The sequence below is a fragment of the Harpia harpyja genome, chromosome 13 (genome assembly GCF_026419915.1).
Source record: "Harpia harpyja isolate bHarHar1 chromosome 13, bHarHar1 primary haplotype, whole genome shotgun sequence".
NCBI lineage: Eukaryota > Metazoa > Chordata > Aves > Accipitriformes > Accipitridae > Harpia > Harpia harpyja.
In genome coordinates this window covers 33,720,567-33,746,000 of record NC_068952.1, presented here as the reverse complement: position 1 = coordinate 33,746,000, position 25,434 = coordinate 33,720,567, and the positions used below count along the sequence as shown (strand labels likewise).

Genomic DNA, 25,434 nt, shown 5'->3' with positions numbered 1-25,434 from the left:
TGAAGTATGATTGAAAGAAAGGATTGAGTTTTTATGAAAAGTTTTCAAGAGAAAATCGTTCTTAAAATCCCCAAGCTGTGAAGTGTTTGCAAAATGCTTAAAGCCCTTTCAAACAGCTTCATTAAGATTCATTTTTCATCAACTGGCGTGAGATATTAGAAGGAAAACTGATGACTTCTTTAACCTTTATATAGTGGGTTTAAACAGCAAAAGGGAAATGTGTTGGAAATACATCAACTTTAATTTGTTTGCATACTTACACATATTTAATATGCAATTGAGTGTGTACTTGTCAGCAAATAATAGTACTACGGAAAGCATTTGCACAAAAAATGCTGTTGTTATTAATCACTATTTACATTTGACTTGCCTTTCAGCAGGTTCAGCTGCAGAAATAAAAACTGGTCCAACTGCTAATATTACTCTATATTTGCCTATATTCCTTGTAGTCAATACATTAGGTTCACTCCCCAAACTTTGTCCCAGGCCAGGTAAACTGATGGGGATTGATCTTATAAACATGTCCGGGAATCATTTCTTCCTCGCAGACAAAACAGAGGACCCAATTCCTTAATATCTTGCCTTCTATATGGTATTACCTACCATGCTCAACGATAAAGGACTATGTAATGTACAGAACAGGAGAAATGTGTTTCTCCACATTACAGAAACAGGGTATCCTGGTCAAAAGGATGATTATATATGCATTTTTGTCATGTAGGAGATGGTTAAACATACAGTATAGTTGTAGAAGACTGGCCTTTCCTACTCCATTTTCTATCACAGTCTCTGCAAGATTTTTAAAGCCAAAGATTTAACCTAAGCCTCCCAACTTCATCATCTGTAGAAGATGCAAGCAGTGGTACTTCTCATGTCATGTATGACACTGAAAATGTGCACCTGTGTATGAATTGTGAGTTAACCAGACCCAACCATTAAACCTGGTTTTCAGAAATTTCCATTAGCAAAGCAGTTTCAGTTAGCATTCTTGAGAGCTTTTATGAGGACTAGTATTTTGGGGAAGTGAGATGATATCAGAGTGTCTAAGCATGGATTTGAGGCACCAAGATTTAGGCACACTTTTTGAAAAGCCTTGGCCGTATAAAAATGAAATTTTTTTCACAGATTTAAGAATCACGAATATATATACCATGAAAAGACAAATGCATCTGGAGTATAACTTCCAGGTAATTTTAAATTATTTTCCTGGAAGACAGAAAATTTTGATTTGGGTTATGCCAATTCTAGGTAGCATTTATACAAAAATACACCATTTTCATTCTGCGCTTTCCGAGCAGAGTTACTCTTCTGACATTACAGACTCAGGTGGTACCTCTGGCACACAAAGTGTATAGTACAGGCACAACATGTTGGGCACAAGAGCTGGAGATGATAGAAGAGACAGAAATTTTAGTCCCCAGGCTGCTTGCAAACTTAAGATGCTTCTGTTAAATTTGCATAATGTCTTTGGATAAGCATCTCCTGTCTAGACACAGAGAAGACATGATGGATACCAGAGCTGTAGTTACGTACCACAGCTAGCCAGTCTGTAGCATTCAGTTTTTTAATGTTTGTTTGCCTAATTAGTGCCCCGAGCGGGTGACTGGTTTTTTTTTAGGACACTAGCAGCAGATGAGAAGAGCAAGAAGCAGGGTAGAGCTGTGTGTGTTTTAGAAGGGTTTGTGCCCAGGGAGTTGTGGGTTTTATCGACCTCTGTGTGCTCCATCTGAAAGCAGAGGAACGACTGGTGAGAGATTCCATTTTAGGGATTTGGGATGTAACTTTCTCTACACCTTGCAGTAATACTGATACATTACCTTTCACAAAATCACTGTGCCTTTAGTTATTTAAAGAAAAAAACATTAAAAGATATTACAGATCAGGGTACGAAGGATTTTGTTAAAGGGTTGTAAATTTTCATCCCAAGAGCGTGTCTTATTTTTTTCATAAACTAAACAGATTCACTGCCTGTATTGAGGAATTATCAATCCTTTCCTTACCTTCCTTAGGATGTTCAGAAGAAATAGATTTTGTTTATTTCCCCAAACAGAAGCGATGTCTCCCTGCCTCCCTTTTCAGCTTTCCGATCCAGATGAAGTGCAGATGCAGAGGAGTTGCCAGACTCCTCGGCTTGGGCTATTAATGCCATCAGTGTCGCTGGGGTCTCCTGAGGACAGACAAAGGAATCCTGCGAAAACTGATCTCTGGAAAACAAGCTGTCTTGCTGACGGGCCTGCCAGTTCATATCATTAGCAGCAGCAAAGAAAAGTCAATGGTATGTGACCAGCCAGCTCTAAGTACCGTGATGGACAGGCATGAAGAGAGATGCTATTAGAAAGCTTTGGGCAGCACGCAGTGTGCAGCCGGTGTGGCGTGAGGCCTGTGCTATTTGTACACTGAATGGAGGTAAGACTCTAACAAAATTTTGCCGATGGCTAACTTCCTTAATGGTGTCTTAAGGGAGACTTACTAGTCACTTGAAAAAAAATCCAGATATGGTATGACTACCAATTCCACTCTACATTCTCCTTTATTAAGAGATTCAAGGACCTAAAAAGGTCAAGGAGGCAGTATTGCCTTCAGAGAAACCACATTAATTTGACTCTTTCCATCACAGTGGTTAAATGCTTCAGGGCATGGTTGCAATGGAACTTAATCTTGCAACCCCTTCATAGCAGCTGATCATAAAATAGCCTGTAGCTGGGATCTGTAAGAAGCTCTGAACCTAGAGTACTATGGGGTGTCATAAGTTGCAGTGAATTTTTTTTTTTTCTTTCTTAAGGCTGCCCAGTGCTTCCCCGTTGAAGAATGGACTCTCTTGAAGCTATTCCACACTTCAGTTCTTTGGGCTGAGGGTTGCAGTGAAAACACTAAGTCACCATCCCTCATTCTAGGGAGGGGAAAATTAGAATATCTTTGTCATCTTCTGGAAAGGTGTTGTTCAGTTGGATTTTTGTTTTTAATCAGACCTAGCCTAACCTGCACAAGAGTTGACAACTACCATACAAATTGGCTTGCAGGACATCACAGTTATCCAAACATACCTATACAGCAATAATAAATTTCATGGTCTTAGTTGACTCTTTGTCATGTTCATGAAAATCAAAAATAGAAATGGACTCAAAACCGCCTATATGGTAGCAGCTAAATCCTGGCAGGCACATCTCAGAGAGTAAACAAGGGAATGTCTTGCAGAGATGTGGAACACCACTAAATATCCAATAATCAGGCAACAGCCACTGTTGGGGTTAGCTATTTCATGTGCAGCTAGCATACAGCTATTTTTAACAACTGGCACAAAGACTTCAGGATGTGGGTACAGAAGAGAATAAGGTTTATAGGAAGTCCTGCTGAGACCTACAACAGCAAATACGCTTTTTAATCACATGCCTGCTAAAGAGTTAAGCTGTTGGGGGGATTACAAAGCAGATTGGCCACATATTACTTATAATTTCATTATTATCTATCACTGGATAGATAATATTCAGGCTACATTTCATTTAAAAAAATTTACACGACTTGGTGCTGTTTTCCCCTCATGGTGCTTACTGTGCTTTAGGATGAACGTGCTCTGCTGGAGAATGCACCAGATGGCTGGTTCATTTGTTGCAGAAGATGCAAGGTGAATGAGGTGGAACCATGGAATAGTGTTACAAGGCCAAGGGTCCTTGCTGCTTGGGAGAACTGAGTTTTGTCATTGCCTCTGTGCGACACCAGGAAAATCATGAAACCGAACATTTCATGTTGCTTTTTCCCCTTAGTTTCTGGGTGTTTGACTTGCAAAAGTCACTCCAGTTTGTAGAGTTGAGGATTCGTAACTGAAGCTTGAGCAAATGGGAACATTGTTTGAGATGTTGAAAGAGTTAGCTACGCTGAAGAGGCAGGTACTGACAATCTCACCGGTTCTGATCAGGGTCTGCCTCGGCTTCCCCCTGTAAGATGGGAATAGTTCCACCCTCGCATTCCTCCAGGATACTGTGGAGATACTTTGTGAAGCAATTCGTGATGAGCACCACAGAGAAGCTCATCAGGGAATAGTTCTACATTGAAGGGAGAATTTGTGAGTAAATCAGGCCCAGGGCTACACAATGAATAAAGACACCAAAATAGTACCGAGTAACTGCTTATTAACTGAGCATTGCCTATACTGTGCCTTGTGGGAATTCCTGCAATGGCAATCTGGAATAGTAGTGCATACAAATGAGAGAGGCAAATGGAAGATGCATAAGCAAATTTAACTCTGGCATTTCTTAAATGAGTGCTTAACTTAGCTTCTTTAATGATCTTTTAATGTATTTTTTGCATTCATTCAGATTCTGTTTAAATATCCCTAAATGTGTTCACATCCTTGTTGCAAGTATTTGTTTTAGCTGCTATGGGCAGAACTGTAAAGAAACATAATCACTTTTACAGCCTTCTAATTTCTCATGAATAGATATTTCATATTTTCCAGAGTCTGAAGCAAACTCCCAGAACAAAACATGCATGTGCTGTCTAAGAAAGAAGAATAGACCTCAGAGAGTCTATTATCTATAACATCCTTTATATTCTCAAAGTTTCTGTTGAGGTATTTTTTCATGAGAACCTTAGCATCTGAAGTTTTTTCACTCTATCTTTTAAGGATATGACTAATACATTCATATCAGCACTGCAGATGTATATATTGGAAATCTGTGTGTTGTGTTCCGATGAGTAGGATAAAAGCTGGTGTGCTCTCCAGGGGGAAACCTCTCAGACAAGAATCACTACAAGAACCACACTAGTGAACAGTCTTTGCAATAAGGAAGTTAAGGATAATTTTACAGCCAAAAGTCATGTGAGCCACACTTGCCAGAGAGAGGCTGTTACACTGTAAAGATCTTTAAAGTCATTGCTACTTCAAAGGTTTTTAAAAAGTCACAATAGTTCTTTCCTATAAAGTTTGGCTCATTCTTTCCTTTCACTGAAAAAAATTGCATGCCTCTTTAGAGCATGCTATAGAAAGAATGAAGGGCTGAAGTACACAGCCTGAAGTTCAAAGGCACAACAGGATATGGTACAGCGAGAGGCTACGCAACAAACAGGCTTTGTGGAATGGGCGGTCTTTTGAAACATCCTTATGCCATGCCTAGTGCATTTTCCGTAAAATGCTATTCTGAGCCTAAGTAGTGGGCTAAGCTCTGTTTTGGCTGTATGCTTATGCTGTGGCCTATAAGGAAGTGTTTGGCCTAGACTCCAAAAATTGGAAAAAAAAACCCACCCTGAAATAAAAACCCCAGCAGCCAGAAGCAAAGCGTGAGTGTGAAGGAATAGTGCATGTCAGTCACGTGAAAATGGTTGCACGATTCTGCAAAGAGGAAGGCAAACAGGAGAGATTATTAGCAGCTCCCTGCGCTGCGGGTCTGCTCAGCCCTCGAGCCAGTCCTTACTGCCGTTTGCGGTCACATCACCCGCTCAAGGGAGCAAAAGGCAAACGTGTAAGTGGTGGCACAACTGGTGGCACGGTGGCAACGAGGAACAGGCAGCTGAGTTACACGTGAAACTGGAAACTGAAATTCAAGAAGGGAGTACACAGCAACTCCAGCGGGTACACCCGAAGATTTCCACAACTTGCAAAGCGTTTTTCACCTGACCTATTTAACCAAACCATGTATATGACTTTTGTCTTTCCCTAAACGGAGAAGTTTGGAACTGAAGTGTGAGGTTGAATCACGCCCCAGCAATACCACAGTGACAGGCGATACCTTACGGGGTGCAGACCATGAAAAAAGAAGTGCTGGCACTCTGTTTCTGAGAGTATGTGTATGAGTTTAAAATCTCGCTTTGAGGTCATTTCTAGTTGACGTAGGTAATTTTTTCTGTTTCAGTCGGCTTTTTATCACTTTATCAGTAGGTGGCAGTAATAGACGATCCTGTGCAACTTCTACATGTAACAAGAATTTGGGAAATAAGAGACCCTATTTTAGGGTAAAGCTGCTCGTTTTGTTTGTTCACAAATGTGAGCGGTGTAAATGTATTTGACAAACTCAGGCATACATCTTCCTCTAACAGACAGAAAAGTTGTTCCCATACCAGTTCTGGTATTTATGGCTGTACTTAATAGTGCTATAAAGCTGAATTCAGTTAGACGCAAATGTACAATATTTATTCCAAATATCATTCTCCCTAAAGACCAAATATGCAGGTGCCTGTAACATTTTATATAGCACTTATTCTGGTAATTTTGCCCACTATATTTCACACATTACAGTACTATTTAAGTCAGTCTAATGACTTTAAGCATTGGTTTTCAGTACAAGAAAGCTTTATCTTAGGAACTACTCCTCCCCCAAGTTTTCTTTAATCTCCTTGAAGAAACAAATCCAGATTCTGAAGCAGCCCCAAAAGACAGCCGTAACTATGGCATTTTCTAGAATTATGTGTACAGACTTTTTACCCCTATACAATGAAGGAAAAACTATATAATCAGGTTCTCCCAAAGTATATCTTTTGTTACTTCGATATCAGAAATCCAGCTGGATAAACAACTGTTATATTAAAGTTCCAGGCTTTAATATGCACCTTTACAGTCTGTTCTTAAAGTGTTCTTTCCTTCTGCTGGAGCTGATCCTATTTTAAGTCACCGCAAAGAAAGCCATTGTCCCATTAGCCCCTTCCACATGCTTTGTTAACGATGTCCTTCCGAATCAGTTGGCGACACCTCCTGTATTTACCTTTGTGTCACTGATACACTGTTTGTATTTATTTTAATCTGTGGTGTGACCTAGAATAGCTTAATTTAAGCTTCCCTCCATTTTTCCCCCTCCTTTGACCATAATTTTGTAGAGGCTATCTTAAAATCTTTCCTATCAGCACCAGCCAAGCAACCTGCTACTAATGTAAAACATGGTGTAGGAAGCAAAGAAAGGGAATTTGGTACATAATAGAGAGAAAGGAAATAGCTTTTAGTATTGAAATGATAACATTTTAAATTCAAGGTAAACCAAGGAGATTAATCTGAGGAATGCAAAACAGCTGGTTCCACAAGTGCTACTGATGCATTATAATTTACCATGAATCCACCATTGGGAAGTCTCATTTCATCAGAGCAGCAAGCACTAGGATATGAAGAAAGGATTGCTAATACGTCTAAAACTTCTTGAATCCAACTTCTGTTCTGAAGTTCTCATTCTGTGAGATGACAGCCCCAACTCACACTGTTAACAGGGAGCATGCATTATTTTCTGGGCCTGAAATACAAAGCAACAAGCCTAATGGCATATGAAATAAATCAGAGAGAGAGAAGAGTACAGCGCTAGGATGGTAACAGGCCTGGTCTTGTTCTCATTGAAGTTAGTGGGAATCAAAACCGTTTGATGAAAATAAAAACTCATTGCTTCAGCCAACAGGAAACCTTACTGTTAGACAAAGCCACATTTTGGAGGGTATTTTTTTTTTAAATCATGCTATACTTCATGATAAAATATGTATTTATTTTTAGAAAAGTATCCAAGAACTTTCAGATATTTTTGTGTAGGCTTTGAGGCAAGATGTTTGAGCATGAAACTCAACTATCAATAGCAGATTATCTAAACCACCACAAAGGTCAAAGCAGCAAAAAATATAATAATGACAAAGACATTTTATGGTTTGGAAGTATTGAAGGAAAAGACATTCTTTTAAATATTGATTTGTGGATCAAGCTGGCATAAAAAACCCAGATGATGCCATTCTCTTCAGGGTGTCAGTATTTTGATGGTGTTCTTGAATAAAGTCATATATTCTTATGTGATCCAAAGCTGTTACAATTATATTGAACTGCTGCTCTTCCAGGTGTGCCACCCCCCCTTCAAATTAGTAATTTGCCGGTAGTATATATTCATTCAAGGAACTGGTAAATAAGGCCCAATGATATTAAAGCTGTCCTGTTTTCCACTAAGGAGTTATGCTTCTACAGTTTAACCTCTTCAGATACATTATAGACATCTGCTAAAATAAATATGCAATTTATGGCACTCCATGTGTTTCCTTTTCTTAAAATTAGAAGAATGAAACCATCTTAACAGACAAAATTTTTTACCTGATGAAAGTTATGAACTGACGAAAGAAACCACAAACATGTGAACCAGATATTAAAAACATAAGAAGTCCAATACATTCACAACTACTTGAAGAAAAATTTTGGAGAAAAACCTTATGTCCAAAACAATGACATTTCCCTCTTCTGAATAGAAACTGAATAGTACTAGATTTTTGTAAATGCAGCTCTTGAAACTACCGATGCTGTGAAATGTTTCAATCTCAGGACCTCATATGCTGACGTTAATTGGAAACAGAAAGCAAGCTGTTTGCAATACTGTAATAAGCTGTAGCAATTTTGTTATTTTAGATGGGAATGTTAATGATGAGCCACAAATGCAAGTTGTTACAAAGCCTTTGAGAATAAAGCTGTATGCCCTATATTCCCCTCCCTTGCTGTTCCAGTTAAAACCATACATGCGGAAGGACAAACGAAAATGTTGCCATGGTGATCAGAGCAGTTACCAAATCATGTACAGTGTAGGAAGGATTCCCTAAAGAACCTTATTAAGCATTTTGTTGCTCCTTTTTAACAAATATTTTCAGAAAGCCATTTTTATTTCACTGTCAATGAAATAGCTACTCAGTTAACTAAAGCCTATTTCTCTACCACCAAAATAAAGCTGAACACACCCTGCATTAAGAAATATTCTTGTTAGAAGTTAAGAATGGGAATCTTAAGCTGAAAACTTTGAAATAGCAACCAAGGACAAACCTGGCCAAGACAAGACCTGTTCAAGACATTTGAATGTTTTTCAGAATAGGTACTGTGAAGCAGCTCTGTGCCTACCAGACTACCGATGTCTTCAGCTGCCAAATTAAAAGCCAAACCTTTAAATGAAAGCATCCCAAACCCCTATTGGTTAGAAAGAATATCAGGGTTTTTTATAATAATATTACAAATAGTAAATTAACATGGAGGTTCCGTGTGGTGAATGAGCTGGTCGGCAGCAGAACCACAGTCCGAAGCAACCTGCCTCGTGTGACTAGACTGGTAGCTGAATGCAGTTGGGTACGGCACAATATCCATGTTGATTGGCAAAGAAAACAAGACCTGCATGATGCAGACATCTTGTATTTCCACTGCACAAACCAGTACAACAAACACTGATGGAAGCTGCTAAAAATAAGCTCAAGCAGGTATGTGCACTTTGGGTTAAATGCAAATGGCTTCATTCACCAAACAGCCCTTTTTTAGCATCTAAATTCAGCATTTAAGAATATCCCAAGGCCCTCAGTTCCTCAGCTAGTCTTTGCCTTGCAGGTATTTAAGATGCTCATGGAATACAAGTTTGTGCAGAGGAAGCATGCTCCATCATGAGTAGCTGTTCAGAGCCTTGACTCAGACAGACTAGTGAAGTTCTCCAACAAAACTGCCTCCAACGAAACTTACGCTGGGAGCTGACTTCACAGGCATTTCCAAGGAGTGATATTTCCACTATATTGACACACTGTACATATGAAGTACTGTAGTGAGGGAACTCTCCTAATGTGTCAGACCAGAGAGGAGCTTTTGCTTTTTTTTGAAGGAGAAGAATTAAAAAAAAACACCCACAAAGTCAATAATGTAACAGTTGTTTCCATCAGATGCCTTGATTGAGCTTAATTTTACTTCATGAAGATGACAGATCAGTCATATTCCATACCTCAATCTTTTCCTCTCACTGCACTTTAAACAAAGTCAAAACAAAAAACCTCCCAGAACCTCCACAAATTACTTGCTGGTAACTTATGACTAATCTGTGGCTTCAAAATATACAAACTTAGCAGTTGTTGATGGCACAGTGGTCTCGCTGCATTCAACAACATTCATTTACCTTTACTCCCCATCCCCATAAAATCTTGCTCTCGTGGGCAAAAGCCTGTAGAGAGCTGCTTAGAAAATGTAATCCCCCTCCCTGTATAGATCAGGGCAAAATTTACACCCTCCACAATGACCCCTGGGAATAGCTGATGTATTACAGTTCAGTTTATTTTCTAAAATAATTTAAATCATTATCATTCAAAACAAGATACAAGCAGCCACATTTCTCTACACAGTTTTATTGATGCAGTCCTGGTGTGTAACTATACATCTTCATTTTGCCTGTAGTTACAATGTTGCTTTACAACTATTGTTTTTGTAGTCAAGTTTATTACAGTCTTCACAAAACATATTTATAAACACCACTTACGGTATAAGACTGATCGTTCCAAACATCATAAATCACTGGCATTTCTTCCTACACAGTGCTACTTGAGAAAAGGTCACACTACTCTTTTTAGATATAAATTTGTAAAGGCAAATGAATTAAATTCACCTTCCAAAGAAAATAAGAATGTTAAAAATAGCTTCAGAACTGGTATGACTCATTTAGGTCTCAGAAAGATCTATGACTGGCAAAGATATCTACAATTTGATGCTGTACTCGATGCTTTCATTAAGACCAAAAGAATCTTTATAAAGAACTGAAATTAAACTTAGACATTAGTCTGAAAGATAAGGATTACCTTGAATTTTTTAGGATTTTTATTTTTATTTTTTACCAGAAAATGCACTACCTTCTAAAAATATTGTAGTTATAGGCTAAGTATTGAGATCTGAAGAAAAAATGCTAAAACTAAAAGCATGCAACACTGATACCAAATTTTAGCAGAAGACATTTTTAATTGAAAACTGACTCAAAGGATAGTACAAAAGAGTTTCTTCTCCCTAAAGGGATTTTCAGATGCAGGCACTGGAATAATAAGGGGATCTTCTGCAATATGAGCATCACAATATGCCAATAAATCTGCTGCAGCCTTGGATACCTAATAGAAGAGAAGAGAGAACTACTGTAACACTTAATTCTGAACCAATCAGCATTGCATAATTATTCTTCATATAACATATGATAATGGAGGCTATCATAAAATAGGAGTAGATTGGTTTATCCTTTAAACTACTAGAAGCCACAACTCTCAATTTGCTCTCACTAGGCCTAGTAATCCTTACAGATATTTTATTTAACATAGTGACACGAGATGGTATCAATTTATAAGATTCATGTTCAGCTGTTCCACTCCATCAGAAGGAAGGTCAGGAGCATATACTCATTAAAACATGTATATGCTAATGGCCCATAAGCAATAGGAATTCTCCTTGAAGCGTGTGTTTCTGTAGAAGCCGCCTGCTTCAGCTCTTATTCCCAGTCTTTGGTTGTAAGGTTTTCCACAAACACTCTCTCTACCCTTTGCTCCTCTGGATGCAAAACAAACAAACAAACATACACACAAAAAGTTCTTTAGGTACATGACCATGGGATTAAAAAGAAATGATAAATCAGGAGCAAAACTTGATCATCATGTGTCATAGCTCTCATTTAACTGAAACATTGCTCTTTTCAATGAAGTCAGACTACTATTTTCTGCTTAGTAAGTTATGATAAGTAGTACTTTATTCATAGCATTAGTTAAAACTTGAACAGTATCTTAGTATTTTTATACTTCTAAAATGAACAATTCTAAAGTCTCCAAATTCAGGATGTTGGTTTATGCTTACTGAAAAGTCCTGCAGAAATGTAACAGCATTTTGGCATACAAGATATTTTGCATGAAATGAAAAAAGAAATATTAAACCATTTCAGCTGTAGCTGAAACCTTGTAACCTTTGCAGCTTTGTGCCATAAGAGTATTGGTGACATTAGGCCACTGCGACTCATTTATTTTTTTCAAGAATTTAGAATGTATGTAAGAAAAAAAAAAAGGTTTGGGGAGGAAAAATCCTCCCATTGGGGTTACAGTAGTTATAAAAGTGAATTACGGCCATTTCTTCACTAAAAGTAGAGTAGCTCAGGCTTGCACAGTGGAATAACGACCACTCACTAAGAGGAGTTAGCTTAGCTGATTGCATTCCAGGAACAGCAAAAATATTGGCTCCTGTGGCTGTGAGCAGTGTTGGCAAAGTCAGAACTGTTGCCAAAAAAAGAGCAAAATACAATGTTGCCTCCAGCAAGTTTCTTGCGCTGTGTTATTATTCTGAATAACTGTGGCGGAAGACCTCTGCATTGAGCATTGCATTAAGGCTACAACAGAGATGGCTGCTTTAGCATATGTCAGCATGCAGAGGCTGCCTAATGGCCAATACTGTGGTTTGTTACTATACAAAATAACATGCTGATCATTCTATCTGTGTCATGGAGGGAGTTAAATGAAGGCCACTCAATCATAGCTTTTACTCACCTTTAGGTTTATTTGTAGTGAAATGCTGCTGGACAGTTTCAGGATAGCTTTTATCAAGAATTAAAATAAACGTGTGTAATTTGAATATTCAAATGAAGCTAACATTTATCATTTCAGCTCTCCTACGCAGTACAGCTTGGTCTGCAGATTCAAAGTAATTTATACATATTGCAAAAGTGGCTAAAGAAAAAAAAAATCAGACTCCAGTTTGATTGATGAATTCTAACAGAAAGTTAACATTTCATTTTTTTTAATCTTTTAAAGTGCATAGATAGAGGGAATGGAGTATATAGGTATCACGCCGATCTCACATTTTATACAACTACTTTTATTTTGTGTAGTGAAAAACACATCAGGTTGTCAAATTACCAAAAGGGAAAAAAACAACAAAACACTCAACCCTGATGCTTTAAAGAATTAGTCTTCAGGAGGACTGTGGAATTTTACCATTACATTTCAGAATAACAGAGGTGATAAAAACAGCCAAAGTTAGAACATAATCCTGTTAGCTGCACTAATAATTATAAGCTTCAATGACAGGGCAAAATGCTGCAATTACTATGTCATCTGTCTTGTCGTGGATTGTGACTAATTACCATCCTTGCTATGACACCCACCCTGCTTATCCTTTACATCTAAAACAAAGAGATTCACACACATTTATTGACAATCCCACTGCTTATCTCCCAACACTATTCAGAACCAGTTAGGAATATTTTCTACTTTCTTAAGAAAAAAGAAAATGGAATAATAACTGATACACCAAGATTCTTAAATGTCAGAGCACTCCTTGCTTTTCTGCCTGCAAAGAGAAGATTAAGTAGTGCTTTATTCTGGGGACAACTGTGATAAAGCACCAATATTACCTTTGCTTTCCCAACTTTACTGCTAGCGTCTTTGGAAGACACATTATTCTACCAGTCATGAGGCCACTGTTCATCTGATTTCACTTGCTGTTTCCTAGCTTGGAATCTATGCCTCCTGCTTTCTACTTGCTTCTCCATTATAATTCTAGCAGTTCCTTCTGTGGGGAAGCAAGGCAGGTTCAATTTCCAATCCTTCTGGGATTCTTATGGTTTACAAAAACCCACCACAGTAATACTCCTTCCAGCTACCTATCAATACACCAGTAACTTCATCCTATCCTTTTAAGTTGTTCTGTTTCTTTCACACCTCAACAGCAAGCTGTCTTTGTGGAACCTCAAAACACTGCACTGGTTGCTGCTCTGACTGGTTATAGGACTTGATTTTTAAATCAGTTGAACAATCCAGAACACGGCAGGGAATGGGCAACTAACATACTGCTAACTACAAAATTTTAATTGAGCAGACCCAACTCTGGCTGGTTACAGCAGCTACTGTGCATGGAAAACAAAGTGCCTCTGTAGTAGAAAAATGAGCTGGAACTTCTGATTTCCCTAGCCAATAACACAGGCACCTTTTTAATGTCAACAATGTGGTCTGGTCTATTATGGGAATAACTGCTATAGCTACTTGCAAAACAGTTTTTAATTAAATTATTTGGAAAGCAGTGATCTTTTGTTAAATGTCTAACTAGTTTAAGCAGATGCAAAACACTAGAAAAAAGGAAATAAGTTATTTTCTCTGACTTTACAGTTATGATCCGAGAACTCAAAATCTCCTGTTGAAACCACTGGAAAGTCTCTTGGTAAATTTTGGCTATACTGAAACACACACTTAACTGTTTGAAGATTAAACGGCAAAGCAGGTCTTGAGGGAATACAAAGCCAACCAACATTTTCTCGCAATCCCTCATATACTTATTCAAAGAAATTCTAGAAATCAAGACACAAACATTTTGCAAATTGTATTTGGTTTATGTCAGCACAGGAACCCTCACAATACTGAAACACATCAGATTTTCTTCAGTGCCTTTTTGGTCCCAAGCTGTTTTCCAAGGTGAAATAATTGCACTTTCAAGCTATCTGTTTTTTAGGTCTGGCACACTTGCTAATAACTGTGTTCTTTTTAATTAAACTAACTGTAAAAATAACCTATGTCTTTCTTACATATGTAATTAAAAGCTTTATACATCTAACTAATGAAGCTATCTGCATAACTGAGCTAATGATGTGGTATGTGAAAGTTACCACTGATTATATAAAAGCAAGTACAAGACAATCTACTAAGTATCAACAATTTTAAATTCCAATAAACTGGGCCATATTTTCCCAACCCTTTCCTCTGCCACTCATGCACACCCGTTCCTTCTTGTCAGTTCTGTTGTTTGTGCTGCTGCAATATGACGTGAATCAGGGGACTAACCCCATTGAACACTGAAAAGGCAGACCTTCCCTTACTGAAGGAAATAGAAATACCTGTCCCTGTGAACAGGCCTCCATTACGTGATGAATTTGTCAAGATACTATACAAGATAGAAACTATGATTTTCCAAATTCAATGGTCTTACAAGACATTGCTAAAAACTGCAACAAAATGGAGCAACTGAAATTTCTGTTTTCTTATAAGCAATATTGACTACTCATGTGAACTGCACTAATATTTCTGAATTATAAATACAATCTTTCTAAATAGTGAGTTTATGATCTGATACTATTTTAAAATCGTAATTATGTGCTATTGCCCCCCACGCTGACTACAGGCAGAATTTCAGCACACAGGATGGATGGACAAACAGACTGAGTTAAGACTACATGGAAAATTTAATATACAACATTTCTACACTGCCTTACTGAGTTTGTAACCTCAGTTACAAACAGTTACGGTTTGTAACAACTCAAGTTACAGTTGTTTGCAGAAAAACTGATTATTTAAGTGCATTCCTTTTTCTAGTCTTTCCATCTCTAAACTCTTCTTACTTGTAGAGGCTGAATTTTTCATCCAGATAATCATTCCCCATTTTCAGAGGCAGGGAGAGACCGTGCGCAAGAGACAGGAGCATTGCTTTCTTAAAACTTTTTATAACATTATTAGTTTTTAGGTGCTTGATTTATTCACAGAACGTTAGCCTAGTGGAAGGCAGAATGACAGGCGATAATAATCCACAGGCTTTTCTGGTTAAAAATGTTGAGAACCTCTGTTTAACAGTGCCTTTATTTAAAATATTAAATCCACATACATTTAGAGGCATCATAAAACCAGATCTTCACATACAACAGGCTATCAAGTATGAAGAATCATAACTGAACATTGCAATCATATATATTTTTTGTGCAATGATGTTTGTGCTAAAACAAGACAAATCAAAGCAATTAATCTCTTCATTATTCAAAAGTATTGCAATATCTTAAAGACTTATTCCATTTCTTAAAGGAGAAGAATGGAGAAACCTGAGCTGCACTTATATTCAGCTACAGGTGACACAGGAGAGCACCTGTGCATCTGCCAGCTCATTTTAAATATTTCACAGAATACCACTTTTGACAGATGTAAAAGGCACTCATACAGAAGCAGACAAGAAGCCAGTCTTTGGAAATCACTTCACTAGAACCAAGGAGTTAGTATGTAACTAATTCACAGTACTGAATATTGTTTTATAGCTCAACACAGATTTTTTTTATTTCAGCTGATTGAGTCCTTCTGCAATATTAAAAGGAACCTGTACCACACACTAGTGAGTGAATTCAAAATATCAACAATAAGTCTAAGTTTACCTTCATCCTATCCATGTATGCTTCCATTTTTAACTGCTCCACAGCTTTCCTGGCTTGAGATATATTGGTTGTACTGTTTGACACTAGTTCCTTCATTTTGTTTTTCCTAGAAGAGACAAAGTTGAGACAAATTTTAAAATGGCAATTTAAAAACACAAATGCAGCAATCAGTGAGAGGACAGTTTTCTGAAATATAACCAACCCTTACCCACCACATTGACACTGCGAGGCTGTAGGTCACAAATACAAACCAGACACCATTTATTTCTGTTCTCTTGTTCAATAGCACCTTATTGCATTACATATTTGCATCCTCCACTGCCAGTATTCAATCTGAATTCTGCAAACAACATACAAATGCAGAGTACATGGCCATTATTTCAGTGTAGAAATGGTTGCCCTGGTTCAGATTGCCAACGCAGAGCAGCTGTTCACAAACAGACCTTGCAGCCATTACGCAGTTTGGCTCCACACCCCAGTTACACCTAGTAACATGAAAACAAATTCAGAAATATGCGCGATGGAAATGAATGCCACGCTGCTCTCACCAAGCATCAGAAAGAAAGAAATTTTTATGATAGAGAATGAGTCAAAATTCTGACTATAGATTTCAGGAGTTTAGAAATGAAGTAACAGATTAAGAAGAAATCATGCAGTGGTTTCCAACTTTTTGCTTACACATCCCCAGTGAAGTCTAAAGATGACTAAAAACCAGTACAGTATTCTATACGGTATAGGAATGCATTATTTTTTAAGAGATCTGCAGCTCTTGGGAAGGGACATCTAATCAAGGTACGTCAGTGTTTGGTTTTCTTGCATTGCTACTCCCTGACAGCTTGAGAGTAAGTCACCTTGTTTTCATGCAGTCCTCAGCATTGTTACCAGATTAGTCAAGATGACTACATTTGAACCTTGAATAAACTTAGAACATACACGCCCTAGGTGGTCTGCATGTCAGGAGACCTCATGCTGACACCATTATACAGCGCTGGTCCAGCACAAATAATGGTTACTACTTTGAAGTCATTGGAAGTTGGGCTAAGCCTACATGGAAAGAAAGATAAGATAGGATACAGATGACCTAGACAGGTCCTGGACTAGTTATACTACCTAGTAAGACTAGGTGCTGAGGTTTCAATCAGCCAAAACACTCGCCTATGATCCTGTATATATGGCATGCCACAAGTGCCACCTGAAGCAAGATTAGTCTAGCACTGAGTGTTAGAAACCAATACGAAGTTAGGCAATGCAAAGGACACAGGGTGCGAGACACAGATGGGACGAAGAAGAAAACACACAAAAGGAGGCATTTTGTATTGCTGCCAAAAGAGTTTTAGGCTCAGGTCTTTCAAAATGAATACTGCCGGCTTATTTCTGGACAAGAAGTGAACACCTAGAACTACACAAATTTCCCTTCTTGAACCTCAACAGCTTACCTGATCCAGTCACTGGGGTATAAGATGCAAAAAGGAAATTAAGACAGACACAAGAAATGCTCTTGTAAAAAAGCAAATCCTATGTCCAATGTCTTAAGCATGTTGGAGTCAATAGAAGTATACAATCCAGAGCACAAAAAGAATGGAAGAGTAACTTTTTAACTGCTTTGTTTTCACAAAACACAGATGTTCAAAGACAAGGCAAAGATAGCTGTTTCTTCTCCTTTCTAAAATTAGTAACCTGTGCTGTAAAATGGGGTGATGGAATACAAATATGATGGTGAAATGTGTTCAACACTAATTTGAAGAAGCAAACCAATCTTTTTCAGCACTTGTATAAGTCTAGGCAGGGGACATGCTACCTTAAAATATATTCATTGTGCCAAATAAAACAAGAGTTTTAATATATGCCAAGACAAAGAACAGGTTTTCTGTACACGTGTGTGTCGTTTGAATAGAACACAAGTTTCCCCCTTGCGTGCACTCTGACAACTAAAATCATGTCAGAAGAACACAGTAGCTTTTTTTTTTTTTTTATCTTGGTCTTTGTTCACAATCTTTTAACTCATATTCCTCACAGGATTAAATACATGCGGAGGAACTGGCTTTGCATAAAATGCCACACAAGGTACAAAAACCCACAACCAACCAACAGTCTCCAAACAATATTCAGATGTGTTTTGACTTGCAGTGGACAAGCGGAAAGGATACGAGACAGGCACAAGAGCAGGAGGTTCTGAATTACAGCTCATCTCTGGACTTTCTGTTTGTCTCAACCCCCTAGCTTTTAAGTCTTGACCTATGTATAAAGATAAGAGTAAACACATTTATCTCTGTTTACAAAATGATACCCCCACAAGTATGAATCATTTAAATTTTGTTATCATCTCCACAGCTAGACTACTAATGACCACAGAGCCAAATAAGTCAAAGCTAAATGAAGTCACAGAGCCATTTCTACATTTGCCACAGCCCAAGCCCAGAGGCAAATTAGAAATCTAATTTTGAATAATACATCTAATTTAAAACCGAAGTAAGAAACTGAAACTCCATGAACAGTCCAGAGAATTCCAGATCTCCCAAGCTTTTCTGGCAATTCATTCACTCAAACCGTAGAAGTTATAAACATTAGAGCTAGACAATTTGAACATTCACTGGCTACATTGAGGTTGGTGAGAACGCTGTTTCTAGTACTTCCAGCTAGTTTTTAAGTATCTACCGAAAAAGAGATTGAGTTAAGACCATAATGGAATTTTGAAAAGGCTATTAGGCACAAAAATGCTTTAAAAAAATCCAAACCATATTTCCAAAACGCGCCACAAACATAATATGCCTTTACCTATGTTCTGAAACAGCAAATGGGGAAAATTTTAAAAAAGAAAACACATATCTTCTCTGGCAAACTATTTCACAGTATCAGAAAACAATTAGAATAAGAGGCTTCATAAAAAAGAAATTTTAAAAAGTCTGGCGCTAGGTGTTTTAGCCACTGGAGAAAATTCCACTTATCCCAAGTAAGACGTTTGTTTATACTCTGAAGCACAAACATTTGTTCTGTTCCAAATCCTGCTTCTACCCTGGCCTTTACACACACTTAAATATTTAACTACCCTATTTCTGGAAGTTCTTAGCATCCATTTAAGTATCTAATCTCTTTTTTTCATACAGACAGTTCTGGTTCCAGAGCTTTATAAGATGGATTTCTCCTGTTTCACATTTCACTTACAAAGCTACATATACCTCTGCCTTCTCTCATTCTCTGCAAATACGTACTGTATTTGCACATCAGTTAAGGCCCTATTACATATGAAGTGATGTTGACAATGAGAATTGTACTCACTTTCAAACCAGGCTGCAATGAACTGGTCCTCTTTGCAGATAAAGCTTTGTCTGAGAACTGGTTCTGCTCTCCTTAGGACCTGTGATATTCTTTAATAATCTTAAGCTTAATATTCTTTAATGACATAATACTGTTCCTTAGAAATAAAGCTCTAGAGAGAAAAGAAATTTTAATAACAAGAGAGTCTATTACACATCCTCTCCCTGAATGACCACCCCCTGGAATGTGAGGAAGACTCCTCCCTCAAACACCCTCTCGTGGGATCTCCCTCGGTGTTTCCTTTGACACTGCAGCCTGACAAATGGCTCTGACCCTCTCTCCTAAGACAGCTCCTTTTAAACAGTCAAGTATTCTCGAGGCCTTTAGACCCCCGGGAAGGCACAATTAGCTTTGCATTGTATCTGGGGGGCAGCCTATGGGACCACAGCACCATAGAACGTTGGAAGGGACCTTTAAAGGTTATCTAGTTCCACCCGCCCTGCAACAAGCAGGGACATCTTCAACTACATCAGGTTTCTCGGAGCCCCGTCCAGCCTGACATTGAATGTTTCCAGTGATGGGGCATCTACCACCTCTCTGGGCAACCTGTACCAGTGTTTCACCACCCTCATCGTACAAAATTTCTTCCTTCTGTCTAGTCTAAATCTACCCTCTTTTAGTTTAAAACCATTACTCCTCGTCCTATCGCAACAGGCCCTGCTAAAAAGTTTGTCCCCATCTTTCTTGTAGCCCCCTTTTAGGTACTGGAAGGCTGCTGTAAGGTCTCCTGGGAGCCTTCTCTTCTCCAGGCTGAACAACTCCAACTCTCAGCCCATCCTCACAGGAGAGGTGCTCCATCCCTCTGATCACCTTTGTGGCCCTCCTCTGGAACCGCTCCAACAGGTCCATGTCTTTCTTGTGCTGGGGGCCCCAGAGCTGAACACAGTACTGCAGGTGGGGTCTCACCAGAGCAGAGTGGCAGAATCCCCTCCCTTGACCTGCTGGCCACGCTGCTTTTGAAGCTCAAAAGGAATAACTTGTCCCCATCTTTTAAATTACCTGAAGAGCCTTGAACCAGAAATTACTCTGCTGGGTCGCTAATGTTCATTCCTGGTTGTTTTTTCAGCAGCCTCATATTAAGTTAGTTCGATACATACACAGGTCCTGGTAATCTCTGTAGTTACAGTAACTATGTTAGCGATCAGATTCCATGCAGTCCACATGTTACTGATGCATGCCAGCGGACTCAGATTATATATGAGCTCATTGATCCACTGTATTCTTATGCAGTGCACTCATTAATCTAGACTCTATTGACTCTTTTCTTTAAGGGGAACACTGATCGTGTTAACAAAGAATAGTGACAGCAGCTACACGGCCTTTTTCAGCCAAGTAGTTTCTGCTGACTGGGACACCATGCTAGCCAGCTGCTTCCTAAAGCATTGCTCCTGAAAGCTGTGTAGCAACAGCCTCCCAGCCAGCTGAATTTTCTGGGGTTTTGGGTATTTTTTACCTCACCTGAACTTTTTCCATTTTCTGGGTGCAGCTAACTCATTTGTGCCAAAGATCTTAATCTCCAGGGCTCATAAAAATGCTCGTGAAGAGCAACTTTTCTTTATTTGTTTTTAGAATGGCACTTCAAAGGCCAACTTATCTTATGATAACCCAGGAAGTTGCATAAATATTTGCAGGTACAGCTTGACCTTGCATAGGGGTAAGAAACGCAACCTATGTTTACCAAACTTTGTAAATGTTAGTAAAATGCAGAAGTCATCTGAAAATTTGAGTAACATAGAAGCAAAACATAATTTTCAAGCTCTTCAGTATGGATTTCTACAAGCAACAGAGATGAAAAGCTGCACTGCAATTTCCCCCCCTCCGCTTCCAAGTACAACCTTAAAATACCATACCAAAAGAGTGACCTGTAGAATTCAATCTAAAAAGCCCTAAACCCAATTGTTGCCTTCTATTTTCTTTCAGCAGTCCAAAGTGACGGACCTGAAATTACTAGGCTAGAGAACCTCAGGTTTGTGACTCTGAAGAACACTTTGCACACAAGCTCTGTACTCCTTGGACCATGCAACGCAATAGAAAAGTTAACCCAATCACACAACCAAGTCCCAGTGACATTGGCGGGAATCACCCCTGAGTAATGACCTGCAAATCACATTCTAAATTGCAGAAAGATCCCCACATTTCATTACTCACTTGCAAACACACCAGGAATATAAACAGCAAAATTTACAGCCTCACAGCTGTTTGATGCCAAACCGGCACATCAAAGGAAGCGGGGGGGGGGGGGGAAGTTCTACAGCTGCTAAGGTAAGAGAAACTTAAGAAATACCCCTGCACTACGAGCACTAGCTATCTGAGCTAGCATCACTGTTCCACGTGACATAGGTAATTTCCCCTTCATCTGCAGGGCATGAAGGGGATAGGAATGACTGCCCCTGCTATCTCAGTTCTCACTCCAAGATTTACCACACCTGATGTAGCTCTGTAAACAGAAAGGGAGGCTAAGGAATCCTTTTGCTTTCTCTATCCCATGGCTGCACAAAGAAATAATAGAGAATTACTACAATTTAATACTCCATCCACTAAGGAGAAGAGTAGTAGTACGAGTAGAAATGATTAAAGGCAAGACTATTGTTCACGATAAGGACAGAATATAGTTTTCATTCCGTAAATATGGTGACTTCAAAAATAAGCGCTGATCATGTAACTGCAAAACAGCCAAACTTCAACAGCTCAGTTTTCATCTACCATAGGTACTATACCCAGTCCACCCGTGAAGCTCCGAAAATTCTTGCCACCATGCCCAAATCTTTTATCCAAAAATACCACCTTGCTTCTCAACATTTAAAAACCTAAGGCAACAATGGCTAAACCAATGTGACATTTCACAAGGACAATCTTTTTATGCAATATATTTACCATCAGCATACAAGTTATGGGCACATACAGTCCAGCAAACCATCAGAGATCCAGAAAGTCTGAGACAGAAAGATGAGACCTACCTACTATTTTACCTCTTTGGCAAACTTTAAAAGATAGTTGTGACCTTTTAAAGAAATACATGGGGAAGTTTGATGATTATTCCACTTAAATCCTGTTTAAAACGTATGTGAACTGAATTGTAACATATAAAGGAGAGAAAATGCCTCCGAGATGCTTGGCTACTTCACTACCCGCGGGAGAGAAACGTTTTTCAAGTTGTTATTCCGAGTTTTCTGTCTCGCTGCGCTACCTTAATCGTTTTGCTGTGCAGCAGTTTACAGCACCGCACGTTAATAATTACCGCCAGCAGCAGCCGGGCAGTAAGATTTATTCCTCCATCAGTGCGAACCAGTCAGCAGGAAAAGCAGCCACTTTCTTGCGCCCTCGCAGCGGCCGGCTGGAGGAAGGGGCGCAAGGGCGCTGGGCAGAGACCCCAGACCGCCGCTTTTCCAGAGAAGGACGATCCCTCCCCGCCCCCCTCCCCCCCGCCGAAGGCAGCAGCGGCAAACCCCAAAGCTCGAACCTGACTTTTGCCGATACGCGGTAACTCCTCCGGGCGCGGCCACCGGCGGCTGCCGGCGGCCTCGTTTGCCGACGGGACCAACCGGGCTGCCGCGCGGAGCCGGCGGCGGAGCGCGGGTCGCGCCCCGGGCGGGCGGAGGCGGCCGCGGGTTTCGCAGGACGCCGGAGCCGCCGCAGCGACGGAGAACCCCCCCAACCGCCCGCCCGGCAGCGCCCGCCCGCCAGGCCAGGGCCGCCCCCCGCCGCCGGTTCGACCGCCCTTCATCCCGCCTCGCCCCACCCGCCACCTTCTCCCTCCCGCCCAGCGGCGGGGTCTCGCCCGGCGCCGCCGGGTCACTCACCGTGCGGGGGCGGCGGCGGCAGGCGGCGGACGGGCGGGGAGGGAGGCAGGCTGCTGCTGGCGGCCCGGCTCGGCGCCCGGCGGCGGCACATGGCGCGGCCGGCGCTGACAGGCGGGGCGGGGCGGCCGCGGCCAACGGCCGCCACCGCCCTCGCGCCTCGGCACCCCCCCCCCCCCTCAGAGCGGAGGGCGGGAAGGCGGCCCTGGCCGTGAGGGAAACCCGAGGGGCGGGCACGGCTCCGCGCCCCGCGCCGCCCGGCTTTACCTTCCTCCGTCCCGGGCGGCGGCACCTGTCAGCAGCCTGCTGGCGAGGGCTCGCCTCCTTTTTGCTGCTGCAGCCACCTACTTCCCCCATTCCAGCCGACGTTAGGGATCAGACAATCCTCCACTATTTCTAAAACATGGAACGGGCAAAGCCGGTACGACCCGGGCTTTGGGTAGGAGCCCATAGTGCCTGTCCCTTCCTCACGCCGAACAAAGGAAGGATAAAGTAAAAAAAAAAAAAAAAAAAAAGAAAATCCCCCACTCTGAAGAAAGGGACGACTGTGGAAAAGGGACCTTGTCAAGGCTAGAATGTCAGAATGAAACAAGTCAGCTTTATAGGTTGGTTTTTGTATACTTCTCCATTACAAATTTGGGAGTCAACCATAAAGGTCAGCGGCAGTTAAAGCGCCAATTAACATTTTTAACTGAAAAATTTGTCTGCCCCAATATTTAACACGTTGGCAGGAGTACCGCCACAGCAATCCCATTTATTTTTCTCCCCAGTACACCGGCTGTTCTCTCTGGGGAGGTGTACGTGTGCCACCCTTTTCTCTTGCCTTGCTCTCAGCACTTTTTCTCATTTCATCTTTACAGAGGAGAAGCATTTCCAAGTCACATTGATTTTCTATATGGAAGAGAGCAGGGAAGAGCCCCATTTTTAAAGGTGCTTTAGAGCAAGGGCAGCCTCTTTGAAGACTGAGTCAATGGCGTTTAGGGTGGTGGCTTGGGAGAAGGAAATGTGGCAGGAAGAACGTAAACATTACTGAATATAAATACAAGCTTACCTTACCTGGAGTTCCAGAAACCAATCAGAAACTTAACTGGCCCATGCTGCTGCTGTTTCATTCACATCTAATTGTGTCATGGTTCTACAAAAGGCTCTATTTACTAGACAAAGGATTTACATGCTAATAGACAAAGAGCACATGCTAGATGGTTCAAATAATCAGACAGTTCTCACTGATTGACACAGTATTTTTACCACAGGATTCTAACAATTTTATTCTTTAAGCTAAAATATAGGGAGAAAGTGGCTGTTTTAAAATGTATTTTCATCACATAGTATATAGATGTGTTTTCTTTTTAATCTGCAAACTCATATGTTCCATCACAACCAGGCATCTCCTACTGTGGAGTTGGCCTATAGGCTTTGAATGCAATACCTGTAAACAGCTAGCATGAATTTCTGTTCCTTGAATCTACATGAACTAGCCTCTCATGAGGCTTATATGGGCTTTATTCAATTGCATTAGAGAATCTGGATTTTTTTAATCTTTTTCTGGGAATGCTAGCTCAAAGCTGGAAACAGTGAGCAAGCTCATGTTTTTACTCAACTACTTTCTGCTGGGTAGCCCAGGATAGTTTAAGTCTAAATCAGACTAGTCACATATAGTTCTTAATCCTCTTTCAAAAGTGACCTGCCCAAATTGTAAAATACACAACACAGCCTATTTCAGAAATCCAGATGCAAAATCAGTGGCCTTCTGACCCCCCTCTAGAGCAGTAATGGTAAGTAAATCTCTACATCCAGGTCATTTGTCAGTAGTTTGTAACTTACTACAGTTGCAAATAAAACAGTGCTGTCTGTACCTCTAAAAGCTTAACTAATGTTTCAGTGGGTATTTTTCAATGCAAGCAGAACTTTTAAATAGTATTTGGTTTATATTTTTTGTGATAGAGTAGCAGTATATAGAAGTGTGACTTCTATCTGCATATGCAAAAAGAAAAAAAAAAAGCCAGTACAGCTTTAAACAAAACAAAGCATGAAAACTACTAAAAGGTAAACTAAAAGTTTGTTAGTAGCAAACCAGGTGCTATTTTCCCCCACTGCTCTCTAGAGTTCTCTCCATAAAATACATAGTAAATCCTGCAATCATAGTAAATCAAGAAAGCCTGGAAGGGGGGAGGCTCTTGCTCAGGATGAAGGAACTCTTTCAACTCTTTCTCCAAAGACAGATGTGGTTTAAATGCGAAGATGATCCTTTCCAGAGTGAAAGTTGAAAGGTGTTTTTATTTCCTCACAGAAACCATTTTTCCTGCAGAAAATTTTAATCACGTTTAATTCAGTTCACAGATAATAGTTCTCTACTGATCTTCTTTTGTTTCTCCTATTCATTGTCATGGTTTGTCTAAACAGTGGACCTCTAAACCTGAGTTCAGGGCTCCCTTTTTCAGTAATGGTTT

At 40.0% G+C, this 25,434-nt stretch overlaps 1 protein-coding gene across 4 annotated transcripts; it reads right to left on the bottom strand.

Moving 5' to 3' along the window:
* Positions 1 to 10,064: 10,064 nt before the first annotated feature.
* GNG4 (G protein subunit gamma 4) lies at positions 10,065 to 23,077 on the bottom strand. 4 transcript variants are annotated; one of them, XM_052806487.1, is made up of 3 exons: positions 22,988 to 23,077; positions 15,873 to 15,978; positions 10,065 to 10,827 (listed from the first exon to the last, which is right to left on the bottom strand). In XM_052806487.1, exons 2-3 carry the CDS (start codon positions 15,966 to 15,968, stop codon positions 10,699 to 10,701), a joined length of 225 nt encoding a protein of 74 aa, XP_052662447.1. In that variant the 5' UTR covers positions 15,969 to 15,978; positions 22,988 to 23,077; the 3' UTR covers positions 10,065 to 10,698. The 4 variants fall into 4 exon arrangements, with proteins under 4 accessions (XP_052662447.1, XP_052662448.1, XP_052662446.1 ...); XM_052806488.1 differs by lacking the exon at positions 22,988 to 23,077 and adding an exon at positions 22,648 to 22,843; XM_052806486.1 differs by lacking the exon at positions 22,988 to 23,077 and adding an exon at positions 22,145 to 22,292.
* Between the last annotated feature and the right edge of the window lie 2,357 nt (positions 23,078 to 25,434).

Coding starts and splice junctions, on each gene's coding strand:
- GNG4 (XM_052806487.1), bottom strand. CDS start 15,968: ATGAAGGAACTAGTGTCAAACAGTACAACCAATATATCTCAAGCCAGG. Junction 10,828..15,872: donor CATACATGGATAGGATGAAG/GTAAACTTAGAC, acceptor CTCTTCTATTAG/GTATCCAAGGCTGCAGCAGA.